The sequence below is a fragment of the Buteo buteo genome, chromosome 4 (genome assembly GCF_964188355.1).
Source record: "Buteo buteo chromosome 4, bButBut1.hap1.1, whole genome shotgun sequence".
Taxonomy (NCBI): Eukaryota; Metazoa; Chordata; class Aves; order Accipitriformes; family Accipitridae; genus Buteo; species Buteo buteo.
In genome coordinates, this window is record NC_134174.1 from 25,717,437 (window position 1) to 25,739,015 (window position 21,579).

The following is a 21,579-nucleotide window of genomic DNA, read 5'->3' on the forward strand; positions in this document are numbered from 1 at the left end:
CTTTAATTTTCAAACTGAAGACTTGTAACCATCATGCAAGATAATGAGTAAGTGTTGAGCAGAAATGAAACTGAAACGTTACTCTGCTGGCTGCTCCATCCTTATGTCTCGTACTCAGTCTGGTACATTTTTATGAATAGAGGGACAAATATTTTCCCTGAGCTGCCAAGATATGCCCAATATACTGGTCTTTCCAACAGTGAGTAGCAATTACATTTCTATAAGATGGGAGGGAGCCTTCTTGATATTTACATGGTACTGGGACCAAAGGAATATCTGGCAGATTTGAAGCCTGAAGTTATGTGGCAGCACTTTGCATCAGCATTCATTCCCTCGTGGTGCAGATTCCAGAGGGGTCTTCTAATATAACAGCCATTAAGGCTATCCCTTTACTTTAAATGTCATCTTACGTTGATGCATTTTAAAATGGGGAACACAGACAAGAGGCATGCTTCATCCTATGGGCACAGCTTCCCTTTGCAGGGGTTTTGCCAAGGATGACAGTCATAACTATCATCCGCCTTTCCACAGAAGTCTCGTCAGTGGAAGCTGCCTGGAATAACATAGCCTTCAGTGCACTGGTACATGCCTTTTTCAGCCTTCACTATTCAGTTAGAGAACCTGAAGTGATGGTGTGTTTTAGTGTGACCCCAAAACTTTGTTAGCTGCTATGCTACTGAGACCTAAACCTGGGACACTTTGATAAAAGCTGACATAGGCCTACCATATGTCAAGGCACTGGTGATGCTGCTTCCCTCCAGAAAAAAAAAAAAGACTGTCCCTGCACCCCTTTGCCAGAAGAAGCAGCACTGAGCTCCATGTCAGCACCTTCTGCAGTGGGTCACAGTAAACTCAAATACTCCACGCTCCTCTGGTTCTTTGTCTTTCTCCCAGGAGTTTGATTGTATGAACATGAGCATGCAAACAGTACAGAAGAAAAATCTCTTCAGCAACTGCTTTTCTTTTTTTGTCTTCTGTCTTCTTCTCTCCCTTTATACATTTTTTTTTTATTTGTCATCCCCTGAAATACTGGGTTTTTTGTTTTCCCTTTCCATCCGATTTCCTCTTCTTATTCCCTTTGTCCTAACACTACCGCTCTTCGTGTGATGAGGTTGGCCAGACTCACGTTTCTTGCTGCTGAGACCCTGAGGGAATGGGGAAGTCTGAAACAGCACAGTTGTTTTTCAGCAGTTCTTCATATCTGTGCAGGTCACTTCCCTAGAGCATGCTTTCTCCTACTCTACTTGATAAAGACAAGACGACTCCCTCTTATACCCATGGGGGTGACTTGATGTCATGTTGGTTTCAGCGCAGCATGAAATCACACAAGCCCCTGGTGGGTTTCAGAGAATCGGCTGGCATTAGTGTATGTGGGTGGGTGATGTTGTCAAAAATGTCACTGAGGCGTAACTGCCTCTGCTGATCCAATATGGGCTCTCCTTGGCGTGTGGACAAGTGGCTCTAAGCGTCCTTGTATAAACAATTTTCCTTCCAGCTCATGATAGCTCTCAGCATGAAGTGTGCCTCATGACTAATTTATTCCACCCACAAGATTGAAAAGCCAGTGTGGGTTCTCTGCTTACTTGGGCATTGGTCAAGCCTTGATACTCATTAGAAAAATAATAATAAGTAGATCTCAACAGCAAACTGAGCTTTACAGAACTTATGCTTAAATCAAACCAGCATCTTTAGTTTTTATTTGTCTACACACTACAGAGAAGTGTGGGTGTATAGTGCATATAGACATATGCATCTCAATGTGCACTACTATGTGCATGAGCTGATGGGAAGCTATTTCATAGTCCTTAGTTTGACATGTTGGCATTTTCGGAGCAGTCAAACACACAGATTCTGATATCCCTCCTTAGCTCCAGAATTCAAATTGCCTTCCTACATTGGGGTTTAGGTTGTTTTGCCTTGCTCTTAATTTCCTTCTCTCACGTCGTGATTTTTTTTTTTTTAACTCTGCTTTCCATTGTTTTCATAAAGAAGTTGGATGCCTTGTGTTACGTGCCTAACCCTGGACTGTATTCAACTCAAATAAGATAATAAAAAATAGTCTAGCAAATATGAGCTTAATTGCAGCGATATCAAGTATTATCCAAAGAAAGCAGAGTGCTAACTCCCAACACAGTAGAAAGAGAAATGCATTGAGTACGAAACCACATTTTTTTATTATAGTGAGCAGTGTAAATGTTTGAAATATTCTGTGATATTGTTTTTAAGTATTTTTAGTACTCTGCTGCTAACATATTTTTCACGTGGACAATTGTGAGTTCAGTGCTTTATAGCTTAAGTAAAAATTCTGCTAAGTGAAAGGTGTGTTAAAGTTCTGGGATATTATTAATATATTCATGATATATGAAGCTTTACCATGGCATCAAAAATGTAGTATAACTTGGTAGTAATGAAACACTATCAAATGTTCTTGTGTAGATTACAGGGTCAGTCAGGCAGTGATTGTCGCTATATTTTTGTAGAGCATCTAGCACAACAAAGACCAGGCTCCTTGGGAAGTATTGTGATCATTTTTTTTCTTAAATAACATTTACTGCTATTTGCAGAATACCCTTAATGTTCACTCCAAATTGAACAGGATAGCAAAGTCATAGCAGCTAGAGGAGCTGGGCTCCCCCGCCCTCCAAATGAAAGCTGATACTGCAATTGTGACTTCTTTCACCATGACTATTAAGGCTAATGGGAATAAGGCGAAACCCAGCATGAGTGGTATGTGTGCCTAGAAGGGCAACTGTGAAGTGTTCAGCTCCTTGTTTTAGTTTGGCACACTGAAATTTGTGCTGAACAGAAATTAGTTTCTTATCTTGACTCTTAACTGCATTGTATGCCAGGTGCCATAGCACTTGCTTCTATTGTTTCTAACAAATTATTAACTAGGGGTCTAAGTCTGACAATGGAGAGCACCAGCACCTCACTTCTGAGTAGTCAAATTTGAATGAAAAATACTTCGACAATCCTTCTTTCAGAAGAAAAGATTTACAAGGCCATGAGTGTGTGTGAAGAGAAAACTTCACAGGGCCTCATTGTCTATGCTTCCTTGTTACTGTTCTTGAGCAAGATACTGAAAGTGAGTACATTCAGGATACCTGCATGCAGGATTCCAGGCAAAGCCAGAAAGCCACTGAAAAGACTCTCGGGGTAGAATTCATCTCAATTAATTTTATATACTTGGATGTTTAAGTTTGTCACCTTGGACAGTGAAGTAGATTTGAGACTTCAAAGGAATCATATACATCTGTTCTGTTTAAAATACTTATCTTGAGATTAATTGCCCCATACGGCTGCCCGTTTCTTCTTATTGACTAAGACGATGCCAGGGAGATACCTAAACTGGGGCAGACAAATGCCATCCCTGATGACATGGTTGGGACTCAGTTCAAGTTTTACTCCAGGTAAGAAATCTGGTAATGGTATAATCAGATTGTACCTAACTATCTCTGAATCTCTCTGAAATGCAGCTTCTTTTCCAGTGTGCGTTAATTTGTAAGCAAAGGATACAAATAACTTTTTTTCCTTATATTGTAATAAAGGCTCATAAAGTTTCAATATCATAAAAATTAAAGCACTTTTTTTCCTCTTTTATTTGCGTACAAAGTTATTTTGGTCATTGCACTGGAAAGATCTCAGAACAGATGGAAGTTGGAGCCACAAGCCAACTGATTTGTTGTGTGAATCACTTCTCTTTCCTTGCTCCAGGTTCCAGTGCAGTGGTCCGATATGATCACGCTGAAAACCAGGATGACCAATTATGGCCTACCTAGGTACCAGTGGCTGACCCATGCTTGGAATTTCTTCCAGCGGGAGGTAAGACGACAGTTAATTCATCAGCTGAAGTAATATGTGCTTGGTAAATGTTATCTGCTAAAAGAAAAGGTTTGGTTTTAAGTGAATGGGTAAATAAATGCAAGTTCATTTAATGTGAAACCCTGTGCAGTGATGATATCATTTAACATCACTTGATATCCAACTCTTGAGCTTTTGTAGGCCCTAAAGATGCTAAAACACCAAAAAAAGGATATTACTAAATTCAGTTAAGTTGCTACACTGTCTTCTCCTTTGCCAGTGGGGTTAGGACACCAACACCTTTTAGGATTATTACAACATATAAGAATATGATGTATATAAAATTAAAAATCTGCAGGTAAAATAAAGTGAACATTTCTATATGCTGCTTTAATATTAAACTGTGCTCTCCTTCCTGTAGGCTGTTAGTTTCCTTTCACGGACATACGTGTTTAGCTGGAAATGAGTGGGAAAGAAAGTTTCCAAAAAGATGCCAACATTGTCTCTTTGGCTGAGGTTTGAGAAAGTGATCAGGGTTTTTATTTCCTTTGACAGGGGGTGGGGAGCGGGAAACGAACCAAAAAGCTTCCTTGTGTATTCACAGCTTTGCCCTCTAGCCTACTAAAATTCAGAACTGTTTTTAAAGAATGAAGTATTATGTTACAAAAACATGGAATTGCCCAAGGTAAAACCCATTAACTCCAAATATAACTCATGTGCAGGAAAAGAACTCTTTAAATGCCTGTCATTGTGCTGCCCTTGTTGAAATGTTGAAATCTATCATTGTTGCACAGATTTCCTGTTTATTTAAACATTTCCTGGCAGCACTTGGTTAGTCTGTATTTATACTAAAACCTGAAAGAAAGAGTGAGGACCACGTGAGGTTACTCCCCCCCCCCCCCCCCCAGTCCCCTGCACTGGCTGTGCAAGTGCTCTGTGAAACCGAGTAATTCTTCATACACAGGCAGAGTGTTTGTGTCTGTTCTGTATCTGAGGTAATATAATCAAATGATCTTGATTTCCTTGAACAGAGCTGTTACTGTATTTTGGTTTAAATGTATAGGTTGATTAAATTAAAAGCTGCCTCTTATCCTCCTGGTTGTTGTAGTGTTGTCATAATGGCTGGGTTTAATATGAATATTAGTAATAAAACTTCAACTATGCCTTAACTCTTCCGGGGGAGAAAAAGTTCCTTTTAGAAGGTAGATTTCCTATATTCCATCTCTGACCAGAGGAATGATTTGGGGAGAGTTTGAAGTGAACTGAGAAGGCTCTTTTACAGCTCCTACCTATTGGTGGGCTCTCATTTTTATTCCATCTAGTCATAACTCAGATGGTGGATGTGTGAGCCTTCTATGTTCTTTATGCCTGAATGAGCATTATGCTTGGGGCCCTTCTTCAGTCAGCATTACAGTTTCTTTCCTAAAGAAAAAATTCGTAACTAAAATTTTATTCCCAAAGATTCAGCCTGATCAGCTTTGTGCTCGCTCTTCTGTATCTTTTAACATCTGAGAGAGATGGGAAATGTGTTTTCCCCCCAGTGCCCTTGCTGGTCTAATATCAGAGTTGTGACTATGCTAAGGAAGATGGGAAGGGTCAATTGAAGTCAGGAAGAACTGAGTGGGGGGAAGAAAAGGTTTGAGAGTGTTTAACGAGGTGGTCTTTGCAATTACAACGAGAAGCCAAAGCTTGAGCTTTCCATGCATAGAAAGTCCCGCGTTGGGAGGATTTTGACTGACTAACAAACTGATAAAAACAGAGACATTAAAGCTGTGGTGAAAAAGGAAGAAGTGAGATTTGGAACAGGATGGCTGAAGTCAAGGCATCGTGTGTGCCAACGTGGTGTGTGAGCACTGATCTGCTCGATTGTGACCGAGTAGTGGTGTGGTATACAGGACTGTGGCTCTGAAGCGTGTAAGGGGGGCAAATGTTCCCAAGCCCGTGGGTCAAAGGAACCAGGCAATGACTTACAAACACTCAGGCTGGTACTGGAGAACATCCAGACAGAATAAAGCACCATCTTATTCCTGCAGCAAGGCTTTTTTTCAGTCATATCAAGTCCCCATCCAATGCCAAAGAAAATCTAATGTAGCTGCTTCAGCCCTTTTTTATGTGAAAGCAGCTAGGAATGTAGTAGGCTGGTCGTTTGGCTTTAAATCTCTCAGTGTGCTTTGCAGAAGAGAAGACAGGTTGTTAGTCCTGGTGGTTTTTATAGCCAATTATGGCTCATCTGCTTTGCAGCCAGACTTCCTGCTTTTATGGTTGATTCTATTGCAGTGTTTATTTTAGTGTGGTACCCCTTCGTTCCATTTTCCTTTTTCCTTTCAGTGTTTGTGATTTCTATACGTTTTTTCTCACTTTTAAAATCTTATCTTCTTTTTTCTGTATTCAGATGAATCTATGCTTTTTCTCATCTAGTTTTCAGTAGATGTGTCCACAGTTGTAGCCTTGCAGGAATAGTCCTCACTAGTAAGACCTTAATCATAATTTCCTACTACTTCCTTCAGCCACAGGTATACTTACTCATTAGCCACCCTTTTGACATGAAATTATCATGTGTTAGTTCCTTGTAGTAAGGATAGCAGAATTACAGGGTAGGACAATTTCTGTGAAGCATCCTTTGAAGGAGCAGTTGGGATTTAAATGACAGAGCAGTATCATTGGCTGTTTCTGAGGTGTTCACTGGTCACTACATTAGATTTTTCACCTTGCTTTTGTGTCAAAGTACAGCAAAAGAAGATATGTGGAAGCTCTTGTAGATTTTTTTAGTCCTACATAAATATTTTGAAAGTTGTTAATAGGAATTTATTTAGCTTTTTTGATGACCTACTTTTTCATAAAAGTAGCATCATTATTGCTGATCTTGGCTAATCCTTCCTTTGCAGTTTAAATGTTGTGGGGTGGTGTACTTCACAGACTGGCTGGAAATGACAGAGATGGACTGGCCGCCTGACTCCTGTTGTGTCAGAGAGTTCCCAGGATGCTCTAAGCAGGCACATCATGAGGATCTCAGTGACCTTTATCAGGAGGTAAGAAGAAAAATGTGGATATTTTGGAAGGCTTTGTAAAGTCTTCCCGATCCAGTCATTTTCCAAACTCAACACTTGCAGTGTGGCAGAAAGGTTTGTAGAGTAATTGTGTTTATGGAAAGTGTTTATTGTGTTTGTTTATGTTTATTTTTTATTAATGCTGAAGTGGGGGGAGGAAGGAAGAAGGGAAAGAACCCACCCAGCCACCCTTACCTTGGAAGTGAGATAAGTTAGTAGCAATGCAGTTAACATCTGAGATATGCTTAAACATTGAGGTATTTGTTTTATATTGGTTAGGTTGGAGATTAATTTTTTTATTTTTTGATTGGAGCAAATTTTGTTTTGGTGTAATGTCCTGTCTCCAGCTTGCCAAACTAAGAGAAATTCTATTTACCCTATGGTAATAAGGACTCTAGTGGTCTGTACAGTGAAGGATGCTTTTGAGAAGTCCTTTAGAAGATGAGAGCTCTCTCACTAACAGGGCTCACGCAAGGAGGCAGGTAATTCAGTTGCTCAACTGTGAGCCTGTATAGAAACTTTGCGTGAAAATGCTCTTTTTCTCTAACTCTTCTACATTACAGTATGATTATTATTTTAAAAGAATTTAAAAAACCCCAAACTTAAAAGTAGGATGGGCTTATTTGAACTCAAAGTAGGTAAGGGAGGTGATCATGGTAGCAAGTCATTACTGTTCTTAGGGTGAAAATTACAAAAACAAGTAAATATGTTCTCTACTAAAACTCTTTTAACTGTTCTTACAAAAACGTTGTCTAAAGTTACCTTTATCTGGAGACTGCTTTGCTACTTGCTATTTTTTTATGCTAACAGACCTCTGAAGACCTCTAATTGTACATTCAGTAATGTCAGAATGACCAACAGTCCAGGCAGTCCAATAGCGACAAAAAGCATGTCTTGGTCAAGTAGTTACGAGGATCCGAGAAGAGGTGCATTCTTCATTTGCTTGCTTTCAGAGTAATACAGGGTACATAGGAAGGAGGGTGGGTCTGAGAAGCGTGCTTTCGGATGCTGCAGCATGAACATTTCTCCAGTGGACAGTGCAACTCCTGCATTATGGAAGAGCACCCAAAGAACTGTTTTATCTTGTCCGAGTCTCTTACTGCTCTTCAAGACTCCTACAAGTGTCTACTATGCGGCTCTTGTTCCAGAGTTACGGAGAAATACCTCTGAAGCAGGGGAGATTCAGTATATAAACAAGCCAAGATGAATATTAGCTATTGCCAGGAAACAATCAAGTTTTGGGGAAGTGGCATCACTGACATGGAGTGATTTGCTAGGTTTGTATGGCATTGATGCTCTGAGCAGAAATTATGTAATCTATTCTGGGCTTTCAGACATGCATCCTAGGCCTTGTGTACTTCCCCGAGGAAGAGAGAAGATGGAGCTGCCAAAAGGCAGGTGCCTCAGAAGGCTGGTCTGTGCTAGGGAACCTTAAAGACAGCAGCAGAGGCTGTTTTCTTTCCACCAGCTACTTGTAGAGCCTCTCCTGCCTTATGGCAAGGCTTGCAGCACTGGTTACACTTAAGAAGTGTCAGTCTCTGAATGGGAAAGCCATTTGGGCTTCTTCTGGGGTCTGCCAGTCTCTCTCACATTCTTGGAGGAGAAAGAACTGTGACTCACTCTGCAATAATGCTTGCTTTTTGTAATACTGTGCCAGTATTGATACCGTACAGACCAACTCTGCCGTAGAGAGCCCTCAAGGAGCGCAAATGTACAGAAGCTGCAGAATGTTCATTTGCCCCGAGCATCCTTCCTGTTTATGTGAAACAGCAAGAGCATGTAAACAGTGTCACTCAATGAAAAACTAATTTTTGAGCTCAGGACGCTGAAAAATTTCTGAAAAGGACTACTAGTCACTGCAGTGTCTTGACAAAACTGCAAGGTTTTCTCATGTCATCTCTTCTGCTAACACTTCATTCCCACAACCGTATTCCAGGAAAGTGATTCTCTGCGCACTTCGTATGCTCAGGTTCTTTTGGTTCTACTTGGAGGAAATTAATAGCCAAAGATGATGATGGTGTAGAACATAAGGGCTGTATTAAGACCAACTTGGTAAAGACAAAGGCTGCCTGGCTTTTTTCCTGGAAGAAACCTAAAGGGCACATTTATGGTTCTTCCCCTACCATAACCCAGAGCATTTTGGATGGATTCAGCTCTTAGCAAATTTATTTTTCATTCTCGACTGCAGAATCCATTCCAAAAAGGGACAGGCTGTGTTCTGTTTTACCAGCCACAAAAATACTCTGTTGCTCTTTGAGATATGTAAAATATTCGATTGGCAAAACATTTTTTTTTTCCATGGTGCTTGCCTGTGGGTTTTCTCACAGGCTTGTACAGTATACTTGCTAATATGTTTATCAATATTGTGCAAAACCAACTTACACTTGCAAGGCTAATCTGTCTGAGTTCTGCTTTGGAGAGTTGAAGGAGAAAAGCTTTTTTAGAAAGTGATTCAAAACAAACTCACATAGTCTGGTGGTTTGAGAGGGAGACTGATGAGATTAGCTTCACTAGCCTAAAATTGGCTTGTGTAAATGCTTCGCAAGTCCATTCTGGTACTTCAGAAAAATTCTTTGTAGTACTTCAGAAAACTGAAGTTCGGTTTGGGTAGGATTAATAAAATTGTTTTGTTGTAGCTGTGCTGTAATTTTCTGCTGGGATCTCAAGCTTTCTGTAGTCGAAATTGGAATCCTTCACAATACAATTTTGGTAGAAATAAAGGTGGCTTGCTTACAGTTCTGCTTGAGAATATTTTGGCAGGAATCATGTTTCCCCTGCTGGATTTTGAAAGCTGTTTTTCAAATCTGTTAGTCTTCTTGGACTGCTTTTATTCTGATGAGCTTCACCTTTGGTGCAGTTCATGGAACAGACTAACCTTAGAAAGAACGTGGTTGTGAGGGAAGTGTGTCAGATGACGATGTGGCCTCGGAGGTTTGTTGTGGTCTGAGGACAAGGGGGGGGAGCTCTGCCCATCTTGTGATCGGGAACTGTAGCCTAAATAAAATGATTGGTAGGAGTTGATATCTTCAGAAAAATTAAAATCTCATGTTCAATATTTTTTCTTCTGTTTTCTAGCATAATTTTGAGTATACCCAAAATTGGAGTATACAGGAGATCTGTTGAATGTACTGATGGTTTATCTTTTCTACTCTGAGAAGTGCCTTATTTAAGATCTGGTCCTTATTCTATGATGTTGCAGTAAATCAGAAATATATGCTTTGTTTCCATTTTAAGACTGAAAATATAAAATGGCCTTTGTAGTAAATATGGATCAGGCCTTTAATCCATAGCTCTGCAGGAGTTTCAAGCTAATTCTTCTGAATGATAGCTGCGAAGTTTTATACTATTTCTGAGTTGTCAACAAGAGCTCCCTGTTTAGTGACAAACTTTTACTTTTGCCGAGGAAAGTATATTTATGTACTCTTTAATTGCACACTACCAACTATGAATGTGTTGCATAAGCAGAAATAAAATGCATGAATGTGAGGATAACAGGGGTGGTTGGATATTTCTCAATTTTGAAACTGATTTTGAACGTGTATTAGAGCAGAACTGTAAGAACATCATTAAATGGAGGGAGGCAGTCTATCTAGATTGGGCATAATTTGTCTCAGTTATGTGTCTGTACTGCAGGAGATGTAGGCATTAATGTTATTGCTCTCTGTTAATGGATGTTTCCTCTAGGCAGTGAATGAACTGAATTTGAATACCGCTGTGGTTGAGCATTTTTAAATTGTGACCAGCATGTACCTTCATCCCTTGAAGTTATCAAAAGTATTAAAATGCAGCCAGTTTCTCTGTAATTAAAAACAAATTTGGAAAGTAGTATAATTACAACACTGTCTTCTAGTTGAAGAAAAAGAGACACCAAAGTGACAATTTTTGTTCCTCATCAAGTTCAATTACATTGCTTTTGCTACAGTGTTGGTTTTTTTTCTTTTCAAATTTCAAAGAATCCACATTTATTCCTTGTTCTGTGTCTAAACTGTGTTAGTGTTTAGAAAATGACACAGTGAAATGATGAATGGAGCAAAGACGTTGAGATCCTTTAACTTACTCTGGTACAATTATCATATAGTACATTAATTTTATTTAGATCCTAGACAAAAATCTGTTGACTGCAGTGTAAATTTTGTGTGTGAGGCAGGAATCGGGCCTTTCATCAAATATATTCAGGACTGTAACATTTTAAATTGTTGGCTTTGGGGAATTTCAGTGTGATTGAAAAGTGTTATTTATCATGTCCTATCTTCAGATTCTGTCACTTGGATCAATTGCTTTTTTTTCATAGAAAAACTGTAAGAAATATGTAGTAAGGTTATAAATGCAAAAATGACATTTTGAAGACAGTGCCCATTTTGATGGGTTCCTGATGTTGTCTTCTGGGACCACTGCCTGTTAGTATTCGTGGTGTTATCCCATTCAGTTTGTTACTATGAATTTGCCCTTGCTGGCTGTATTCCTTTGATTTTCGTACTGTGAAGCCCTGCAAAGTTTAGAATAGAGAATAAGCATTGGCCAGAGTAGCTAGGGGCCCTCTCTTCAAGGTTTTATCCTTTCTGTGACTGGGCATCACCTTTCCTGAGCAACAAGCTTGTGTTTGCACTGGATCCTTGCTGCCTTACAAGGGCTTGGGAGCTTTCCTGAAGCCTTGTACAGTAATTAGTTGGCCACATAAGGAAACTGTGGAGCATGCACTAATGGTTTGGAAAAAGCTAAATTTCCATTTCTGGGAAACCTCAGCTTGTGGTGTTTTAACAAAGTTTTCATCAGACTTTTTCTGCGTAGGTAATAATTACTGTTATTCTGTAAATAATTGCAGAGGTGGTGTATGTGACCATCTTTCTAATACAGCGTGTGGACGGTCAGCTCTTTGGAGGAGGGTGAGCTGCCTGCCTGGGTTTGTGCAGAGCCTGATGCAGGGCGGGTTGTTACAGCTACTCTCACAGCAGTTCGGGACATTACTGTGCTTTAAGTAGCAACAGCCCAGTACAAGATAGGAGGCAAAACTGGCTCTTGGTATAATACCATCATAATAATTGACAGGGAAGTTTCTACATTCAGATCAGAAATTAAGCCAGTTAAATTTAAAATACAGTCTATGGATGGGGTTGGTAGGCGGAGTGTAACTAGCACAAGTGAATATGCTTTTTGCAATGAGGAGATTCTTCTAGTTCAAGAATAAAAAGCAAGAGTAATGGCACATGTATGTGGTATTATTACCACTAAGTACTAAAGAAAGTCTGTTTCTACCTCCTGTGTTCTGGAAATTTGTCAGAAGTCCTCTGTTACAGGTTTTTCTGTTCAATGCTCCTTACTCAAGCAGTATCTGGAATTTAATGATTTTTCTACTCCCTAGGGATTTTCTGCAGAACTATTAAACTGGCATACGAGTCCAGATAAAACACTAAAAGAGAAAAGGTGGGAAAAAACACTGACGAGGTTATGCAGGGCTGTAGATCTTTCCTAGAATAGTGTTTTAACTTCAGATCATGGTATTATTTGTAGAAAAAAAATCTAAAGAGTTTAAAATAATTGACAACCTTGAAGGTCTGCAATTTAAGGAGAGAGACAAGATGATTAAGAGGATTTAATGGCTTTTAAACCTTTGCAAAACCAGTTGAGCTTCTTTAAAAATCAGTGATAGTTGATAGGAACTCAGATCAACTTTGAGTGATTTCTGAATTGAAGAGTAGCAGAGATCTCTTGGAGCTTGTTACATGCAGTGAACTCTCAGTGTATGAGAAAACTTAAAAGATGGCATTATGGAAGCCATTAAAAAGTAGGCAAAATAATTTTCAAAGTATTGTTTGAAGGAGGTGAGAGAGAAATTTTGGGGAGCCAGAAAAGCCAGTACTAGGTAGGATGAGCTAAAGCTTGGGAACCGCAAGCCAATTAATACTGACTAACTTTTTAAAATCTATTTTTGTTTCATAGGGATGCGGTAAAAAAATGTACACTTTTTTGAGGGGGACGAAGCAATTGCAAGTGCTGAGATTTCTAGGAATCTCTATTGGAGTAACGCAGATCCTGGCTATGATCCTCACTATTACTTTGCTGTGGGCTCTGTACTATGACAGAAGGGATCCTGGGGCGGATCAGATCATGGCCCTGAAGAGCGATACCTCGCAGCAGCTGTCATGTCATTCCGTGGAGCTACTGAAACCAAGCCTGACAAGGATCTTTGAACATACATCCATGGCAAACAGCTTTAATACACACTTTGAAATGGAAGAGCTGTAGTAGGTGATGCAATGAATCTGAGAAGTCACAAAGAGTTTTAATAGGTTTTTGTTGTTATTTTTATTCTGTTCCATCAAGTATGCCAAATATACCAGTCTTTGTATGCTTCAGAAGACAGCTAATGAATGGAAGTGAAGGAGGCCAGCATAGAAAGAAGGATAAGCCTGTCAGCCTCTTAGCCATGGCTTCAGCCATGAAACAGAGTTGATTTTGTTTGTTTGTTTTTTTAAAAGGCACTCATTCGCTGGGCACAGTAGTATTTAACTTATTGTCACAAGCTGTGTGATGTGTAAAATACTGATTCATTCACAGGTAGACAAACAGAACCTCTAAGGAAGCATCACGGGAAAGGAAGAGAAATATTCGTCTTCTGAAGAAATGAGTGTGCTTTGGACAAACAAAATGTGACTTCAGTTGAAATTGACTTTTACATTTTTAATAAGCCATTTGGAAAATGTCTTAATCAGGGATCTATGTATATATAATTGTGTGTCTTTGTGTGTGCATGGAAAGCAGAACTACAATTCAAGTCAATACTTGGATTTAAAAATTTGCAAGAGTTGTAAAAAGGGCAAGATTTTCTTTTTTCTAACAAAACCTTTAGCCTAGCTGTTGTTGTTAAAGATGTTCTAAAACTTCTATTTTTATCTAACATAACTGTTTAATTTTTAATTTTAAATATAATAAACAGGGATTGAAAACAAAACTACAACTCTGGACAATAGACTTTAATTTTCTGAGTAATTCTGGAGAATTCTTTTTTGAAACAGTTTGTTCTATGGACTATTTCTTAGTGAAAAGAAAGAAAACCTTAAAAATTATTTCCAAAGTGGGAATCGATACGGGAGTAGCACATTTTTATAGATAAATCTTTTCTCCTGTCTGTGACTCCCCTGAAGGTAGAAAGAAAAGACTACAAGGAAAATGCTTACAGTTCTGGATGCTATTGCAATAATTGTAAAAGTACATAAGGAGAAATTATACTTTGATGGTTTCTTCATTAAGAGCTCTCTAGTGGCTTAAAATGCCAACTAGAAACAGCGTTAAAGTGTATTTATTGAGGTGGGAGAAGTGCATTTTACTGTATTTTTATGAGCAATGTTTATATCATAGGATTATTTTTACAATTGGCCACGCTCCTGAAATATATATTTGTTCCACTGAGTACAGTAGTTTGTGGCAAATGGGTTTTTACATAATATTACATTTTAAAAATTCTTTCATTTGTTTTGGAATATGTAACAGAAAAAAAAAAGCAAGGTGTGATTTGGTAGACAATAAAATTACTTTTGTCTTAAATTCCATAATGGCTTTCTTATTTTGAAGTCCTAGAGTGTGAATGCTTTGGGTGGGACTTGGGAGGGTCCTCCTGCTTGTGTGAGTTAATTTGACATGTCTTTACCTATTCCACTTGCTCTGTTGTAGAGAAACTGCATTATAAATTTCATTTTCTTTTTTTATTGCTTCTGAGAGAGCTTCTTAAGGGCTCATGAAATTAAACTCTTCAGGTGCGTGGGCTGTTTGTTTTTCAGCAGTCTATATGCGGGTGTAATTATTTCACAGGTAGTATTGCAAGCAAGATTACCTTTCTGCTTTTGTACCTCTCCTACAGATGCTAATACTTACTTCGGGAGGTAAGAAAAAGGCTAAAGGATAGACCCCCCCCAAGTTTTGCTTGGAGTGTCTTTGTCAGAAATACTTTCTCGTGCACCATGCGGGAAGCCTTGTTGCCCAGCGTTACTGCAGCCTTCCACCCTTCCCACTGCTCAGCCTGGGCAGCGTTGCTGCACCTAAGGGTGAGGTTCCTGTGCAGAAAAAGAGTAGGTGCGTGAGAAAGCCTGGATGTAGACCAGCTCTAGACTTCAGACTGCTACAGAGACCTGTGATGCTACATAGTGGATTGAGCCATTTTTGGGTTTTTTCCCCTGTTTAAAGAAAACAAACAAACAAACAAAACCCCACAACCAAACAAACCACAAATTGTGGAATCTTTTGATTGTGGATTGCATGGATTTACATGTACACAGCTACACTCAGCTGTGGATTACAGCTGAGTGTAGGGAATTCCACCATAAGTAATGTAAAGAAGAGCCGCGAGAAGTCCTGCACTTTGTCCAGGAAACCCTGACGCTTAAACTTTTCCCCAAGGAGTGTCTGTGGAAGCTCCCTTAGCCATGCTTCAGCTCCCCAAGTCCTCCCATGGGAGGAGGACTCCCCACGCTACCAGTGAGCGTTGCCTCTGTATCCTCTCGTGTTGGGGTTAGAGCTCATGAAGGAGCAAACACAGCAAGCTGGGCTGGGGAGGTTCATTGGAGAAGCCCACAGCTAGAATTAGAGATACTGCCAGCCCGGGTCATTTGGCTGTAGGCTTCCCAGGTGGTGAGGAAGCACTGCTGTTGGGTGTAGGCAGGTTATTTTAAGAGCAGAGGGAACGTTTGGGGTAGGGCTCCTTTGATACAGGACCAGCCTCCCAGGAGAGTGTTTGTGGACCCCCGTGACAGTTGGGGTCACTTGGGCTTGGCTACCCAAATCCTGAGCCAGACAGTGTTCAGTGTGGGGCTGGTGTCGTTAGGGGAAAGACCCACACGCCAGGAATGCTGGAAGTACTCCCTTCCCTAGTAAGGACTACTGAGAAGTGTTCTGGGAAGGAATCCTTCTATTTTGAGTATCGAACCACACTTGCTGAAATAGGTCTCAACTGTAAATTGGAACGCTTTCAAACTTTTTTCTTTCACTGTGCTCAGGCTATGAGGGGTCTCTGTTTTTCTGGGGCTTGTTCAAAGAGCCTTAAAGTTGATTGACTGGGCTGCTGCGAGCCTGTTCTTTTCATGTACAGCTCTAGGATATACGTAGGAGAGAGGCTGCTTGGCAAGAGGGGAACATTTAGAGATACTTGCAGCAGTGAAAACCACTTCATCCTTTTATTTCCTTTTTCCCTCAGTTTTGCAGGAGTACCTGGAGGAGAAGAGTGCTGTGTTTTCCTCTGCAGCATAAACTGTAATGAACCAAATCTTTCTTGATGCAACAAGCAACTATGGAGCTGCTGCTTAAAATTTTTCACAGATCACTTAACATTGAGGAGAGCAACAAAAGGGGTCACCCCTGCCCGCATCAGGTGTTTCTGTTCAGCCCAGTGAGTCATACGTACCAAGTCCGTGGGACTGTGCCTGTAGCTGTGGGGCTGAGTAAGGCCTGACCACCCAGTCATGACTCGGGACTATAGGGATGCTTTTAGGAGGCACAATTCACTATTTTTTTTTTTGGACAAGGTATTGCCTCGTCTGCCAGCTGGTCATATGACAAGGCTTTCTGAAGGCACCATAATTATGTTTTCTGTTCTTTATAACAGTTCATTTTGTAAAAGCAACCCATAAATATAAGGCAATATATAAAGAATAAATAGTAAAAAGAGAGGCTGTTGGTCACAGCGACTATACAGTTAAATGTGATGGAGACAGCGATTTTCAAATAGTTTTTGAAGTTTTTACCACAAAAGCATTATGTTTAATTCATATGAATTGCTATTATTAAAGTGAGATTGTATCTAAAACTTTAAAACTCGTGTATGGTTGACTACATTTCTTTAAAAGAAAATTGGGGCGTCCCAAATACTTCAGAATTTTTATGCATTTACTTGCTTTTTATTCAGCACTCCCCCACCTTCAGTTGTTTCTTGTGCATAGATACTATGAAAATGGGTACCTTAAAAGGAGATAAATAGATAATGCAGGCAGGTAAGAAACTAAGCTGTCCAAGTAATTATGTATATCCTGCAGACTTTGTTAATCTAAGTATGTTGTTCACTCCTGACTGCTCTGTTAGCTGCACAGTTACATATCCGTCAGCTGATTGCTGTTCCAGAATACCTCAAAGTCTTCGGCTGTTTCCATGGTCAATGGGAAAATAAAGTCCTGGTGGGCCCCAGATGCAGGAAAGAGAGCATATGACCTCCTAAGCACCCTCCCTGCCCAAAACGATATGATCCTGTGATTTCACTAATTTATCCTTCTCCAGACCATTTTCCTGTCCGAAAGCCGCCCTTCTCCCTGGAGCGGCCAAGGTGGCATCGTGCTCTCCACTGCAAGCGCCTTCTCTCGGCTACGAGCGCGATTCCACCGCGAGTATATCCAAAACCTCCAAATGTAAAGCACGCACTCTCTGTTTGTCTCTGGTAGCCGTTTTATGGAAGGACGGTCGTTCTCCCTAAAAACACTCTGGGGTGGTTCAGAGGCAGGTATTACTTCTACCTCTTCCCCCCCGTCCCCAGAGCAGTGGGCTCCCAGCAGGGGCAGCCACCGTGCGTGCCGGTGCTACGACGTGCACAGCTGATGGATCAGCAGCATCTGCGCTGCCGGTTGCCCTTTGCAAGTGATGCGCAGTGTGTCGTTACCTGCTGTTCTGCTACAAAAGGAGTTTGATCTCATCTGCGCACTAACATTTTATCAAGGGAATTTGATATCAGGGTTAAGGAGGCTTTGTAGCCCGGGAGGTTCAGCAGAGCGGTCGGCGTCTGAAATATTGAAAACATAGCGAAAACTTTTTTAAAGGTACAGAGAGGTGGAATTTAGATTGCTGGAAATAATTTAATGCCCCAATTTTCTCTGCTGCTGCAGGCTGGGAAGGGAAGGGTGATGGCCACTGACACATGAGAAGGGCATCCTTACGGAGCTGCAGCATCCCTGGGGACTTGGTGGCTCTGGTATAGTTTAGATGCACCCATGGCTTGCCTGGAATTAGTGTTGGGGACATTCCTTGCCCTCAAATTTAGTGTCCCTTCAATCTTACTAGGAAAACAAAAAGTTCCATGAATAAGTTATTGCAAAACCAGGTTTACCCATTCAAGCATGCAGATGTTTTATTTAAATATTCCTCAAATGTCTATTTATTCAGCATAATGCAAGTATTATGCTGCCTTCTGAAATACACTATATGACTCAAACAAAATTGTCAAAACAACAACCTTGGTTTCTTTGTATGATACACAGAAATAATTACATTTCATGTACAGTACAGATGCATTTTACACAGTCATCAACAGTCATTCACTACCAAAACAGCATTTAAATCACCTAAAACACAAAAAAAATGTGTATTTCCCAAATTCAGAATAAATTAATGATTTTGCATGTGACATAGGAAATAGGAGACAGGACTTGGAATTCTGCAAAATCATACTAAATTATTCCTTAAGCTGCATTTTAAAAACGAAACTACAAGTTGCTTCAGGGGTATAACTGTTAATGCGAGTGTATTGCTGTAGTGCGTTCTTTTTAGTCCGTATGAAAAGGAGAATAAAGAGATTTTAAAAGACACTTGACCTGACAGAGCCTGTAAGTTTCCTGGGTTGCATGTAGTCTGTCCCGAAGTGTGTTTAATAACTGCCTTTTTGCATTATTTACTTGATACAACTAGTCAAGAAGTACCATGTGGCATAAAGAAGTTGTTGCTGCAGATTGCTAATATTAAGGCAGTTTTTAGATCAATAACTGTTTGGCAAAAGGTGGGGACCAAGCCATTTTTTGGATGAGTAACCATGGGTAGGAGTAGGATGCAACTGAGAACTCTGGGTCCATTCTGCCTCTTTTTTAAACCCCATTAAAACTTACGTAACCCACCAGCCTCAGCAGAACTGCAGTTTTCCAACAGGGTAAAAGAGAGGAGAGCAACTTCAGGCTGCAGAGTTCCTCGGAAGGAGCGCTCCTCTGGCTCACAGGACAGCCTGTGTTTCTGCTCTCTGTTAAGGTTTGAAAGAAATGTAGAAGCTCAGTTTACGATGAGTAAGTTATTCTGATTTGCAGAAAAAGTGGGAAGTTAACTGCAAATTAACCAAGCTTCTGAATAAGTAAACAATAAGAAAAGAGAGTAATGCATGACATTATATACTTCTTTTAATTGCAGTTTAATTCTAAAATGTGACATTATTGTATTTTGGTGTATGTACTGTAGCATGATAGTTCATCATCTACTTTTCAATCTCTATTGACAGGTAGAAAGACCAGTATTTGTGTGCAGTAAAAAGTGTATCATCAGCAAGTTTCAGTTTTTAGTGGGTGTTTTAATGTAAATTTTCAGGTCAGTAGAATGCTAGCAAATACTGTACTGAAACATACACTAGTCAAACTATTAAGTAATGGTGTTAATCGTTTATTGTAATGGTATCTAATGCACTGAGCCTTTTGATTTATATGCATATTTTATTTTGCAGACATGCAATTATTTCTGATCCAGTGTTTTTGATGTATATATGTATGTATTGTTATGCACATATTCCGTGTATATTTGATGTATACGATGTATGGTATGTCATGTATATAGGAAGCATTATGGTACATCTCCTAATGCACTCTCATGAAAAAAAAAAGACACTTTTTTATCAGAAAGATTTCTGGTAACATCAGTGTCTTTTAAAAATGAAGCAAAAAAGCCGTAAGTAGTAGAGCCTTCATATTAGCTTTTAGGCCTGCCCATGTGGGTAAATTCCAATTGAAATGAATTACATTTTTATAGCTTTGGGACCCAATCCATTATTCTATCAGTGTTCTTAGGTAATTAAATGTCTTCACACAATATAAATTCTCAACAAAATTTTAGGATGCAAGTTTACAGATAATTACGAAAAGAATTTAGCCATCTTTTTTACCGAATATCTTTCAGTGTTTTCCAGCGTAGCCAATACTCTGGATGCTGCAGAATGTCAACAAGGAAGGACATTCCTAACACATGGAGATAAGTGTTAGTCGATCCCCAAAACACCTACGTTGTAATTTTAATTCAAACAGGATTGATCCTGCAGGAATACACTCAGATGAGAGGTTTGTTCTGAAAATACAGAAGTAGACAAGATGTCTACAGAAGAAAGGACTGTGTCGATTCATTGGTAGCCTTGAAATCCCAAATAGTATGGTAATGTTGGAGCGGACAACAAACTGTTGTAGAAATAGAGGACAGTGGACAAAAAGAACAATGACTGAATAGCACATTCGCGGTGCACGGTTTGGCTGTAAGATTATTTAAATGTTTGCCATTAGATGTTTATAGTGTAGATGAAGTTGTGTCAAATAGTTTAAAAAAAAGAAATCCTGATTCCTGATACAACAGGTGTACAGTGACTTATTGCAGTTGTAACAGTACCTAGGAAGCAAGATAAAACAATAGTAAATATTGAACTAACTGAACACCTTTAGTTCACTAATGAGTGTTTGAATAAGAAATACTGCATTTTTCAAAGGGAAGTTATTAGTACAACTACCATGGAACATTAACAATCAGCTTGCTGTAAGTGCACGGAAATGCCCCTTTCTACAGTAATATTTTATCATGCCTAATCTGAAAAACAACAAAAGTAAACTGAGATCACAGCTCCAAATAATTTCAGCATGCATTATGGTTGTAGTTCTTTCAGTCGGTACAAACATATTTCACGTGAGCATTTTTTCTTTCATTTTTTGATAGTTTCTCAACAAGTTTGTGGTTTATTAACAGGAAAAAAAAGACACGTTATCAAAATGTTTCTCGTTGTTTTGCATTCGGCAGGAACACAGGTTTGTTTCTATTTTTTGTTTTGCATTTTTCTTTTTTTTTTTTTTTTTCTAAAAAGAGCTCTCATGATAAGAAGAAGCATCAATGGGGACATTTCATTGTGCTCATATAGTAAGTCAGGATGGTCACAGAAGATTCCGCTGCGCGTCAGTTCGGGCAAGGGGTAAGCAACTCCTTTTGGTTCGCACGCCACGACACCGAAACCCTACAAAGTGGTTTTTTTTTTTTCTCCTGAACCTCTCGCTCCGCGGCCGCTGGCGTGCGGGTCAAGGGACCTTGTCTTCGTCAGCTCTCTCACTCCTCGCCACTCACTTCTCACTGCTCGAGCTCAGCCTACAAGTGGTCCTTATGCTAATTTATAAATAATTCCTTATTCTATAAAGCAGATACTCTGACAATGTTTCCCCCTGAATACTCGGGAGACTCTGGCCTATCGTCTCCTTCGGGTGTGGTGACCAGAGGTGTCGGGGTGCTAATTATTGCTGTAGTGACATAAGGCTGCTCACAGTTTAGTTTAACGCACTCTTCCACTTTGGCATTTAAGCTGGAACGGCTGGAGGAAGAAACAAAAACCCGTGAAGAAAGGAAGGCCGCGTTACTGCAAACCTCTCGCGCACCCGGTTGCGCCCCCTGAGCTGGCCGTCTCCGTCCTGCCCCAGCAGAGAGCTCGGGGGTGCAAAGCGGCACGTCACCCCCCCACCAGCAACCCTGCGCCCCCAGCTACGTCCGTGGACGGGCCCCCTTTCTCCCTTCCTTCCCACCGTTTCGGCACTTCTAAAGCTCCTGGGCTCACCGCCTAAGAGTTTCAGAGCAGGGGAGGCATGAGAGCTGCTCCCGGGAGCAAACTTCCCGTAGCCAAGTGACTTGCTACGCAGGGAAGTGGCAACTGAGGTGTAGTCCCCGTCTCCTACCAGTTCCTCCATGCCACGCTTATTTAAGAACTTGTTGT

General features: G+C 40.2%; 1 protein-coding gene across 7 annotated transcripts in view; it reads left to right on the forward strand.

The window, feature by feature from the left end:
* TSPAN12 (tetraspanin 12) overlaps positions 1–14,385 on the forward strand; it is a 45,310-nt gene extending 30,925 nt beyond the window's left edge. For 6 of the 7 annotated variants that reach the window (XM_075025016.1, XM_075025019.1, XM_075025017.1 and 3 more), the window contains 3 exons: positions 3,715–3,822; positions 6,687–6,830; positions 12,786–14,385. In XM_075025016.1, coding sequence (XP_074881117.1) covers positions 3,715–3,822; positions 6,687–6,830; positions 12,786–13,091 — 558 coding nt within the window. In that variant the 3' untranslated portion in view covers positions 13,092–14,385. The remainder of the gene's footprint in view (positions 1–3,714; positions 3,823–6,686; positions 6,831–12,785) is intronic. The other variant, XR_012650044.1, reaches the window with a different exon arrangement.
* Positions 14,386–21,579: the final 7,194 nt, after the last annotated feature.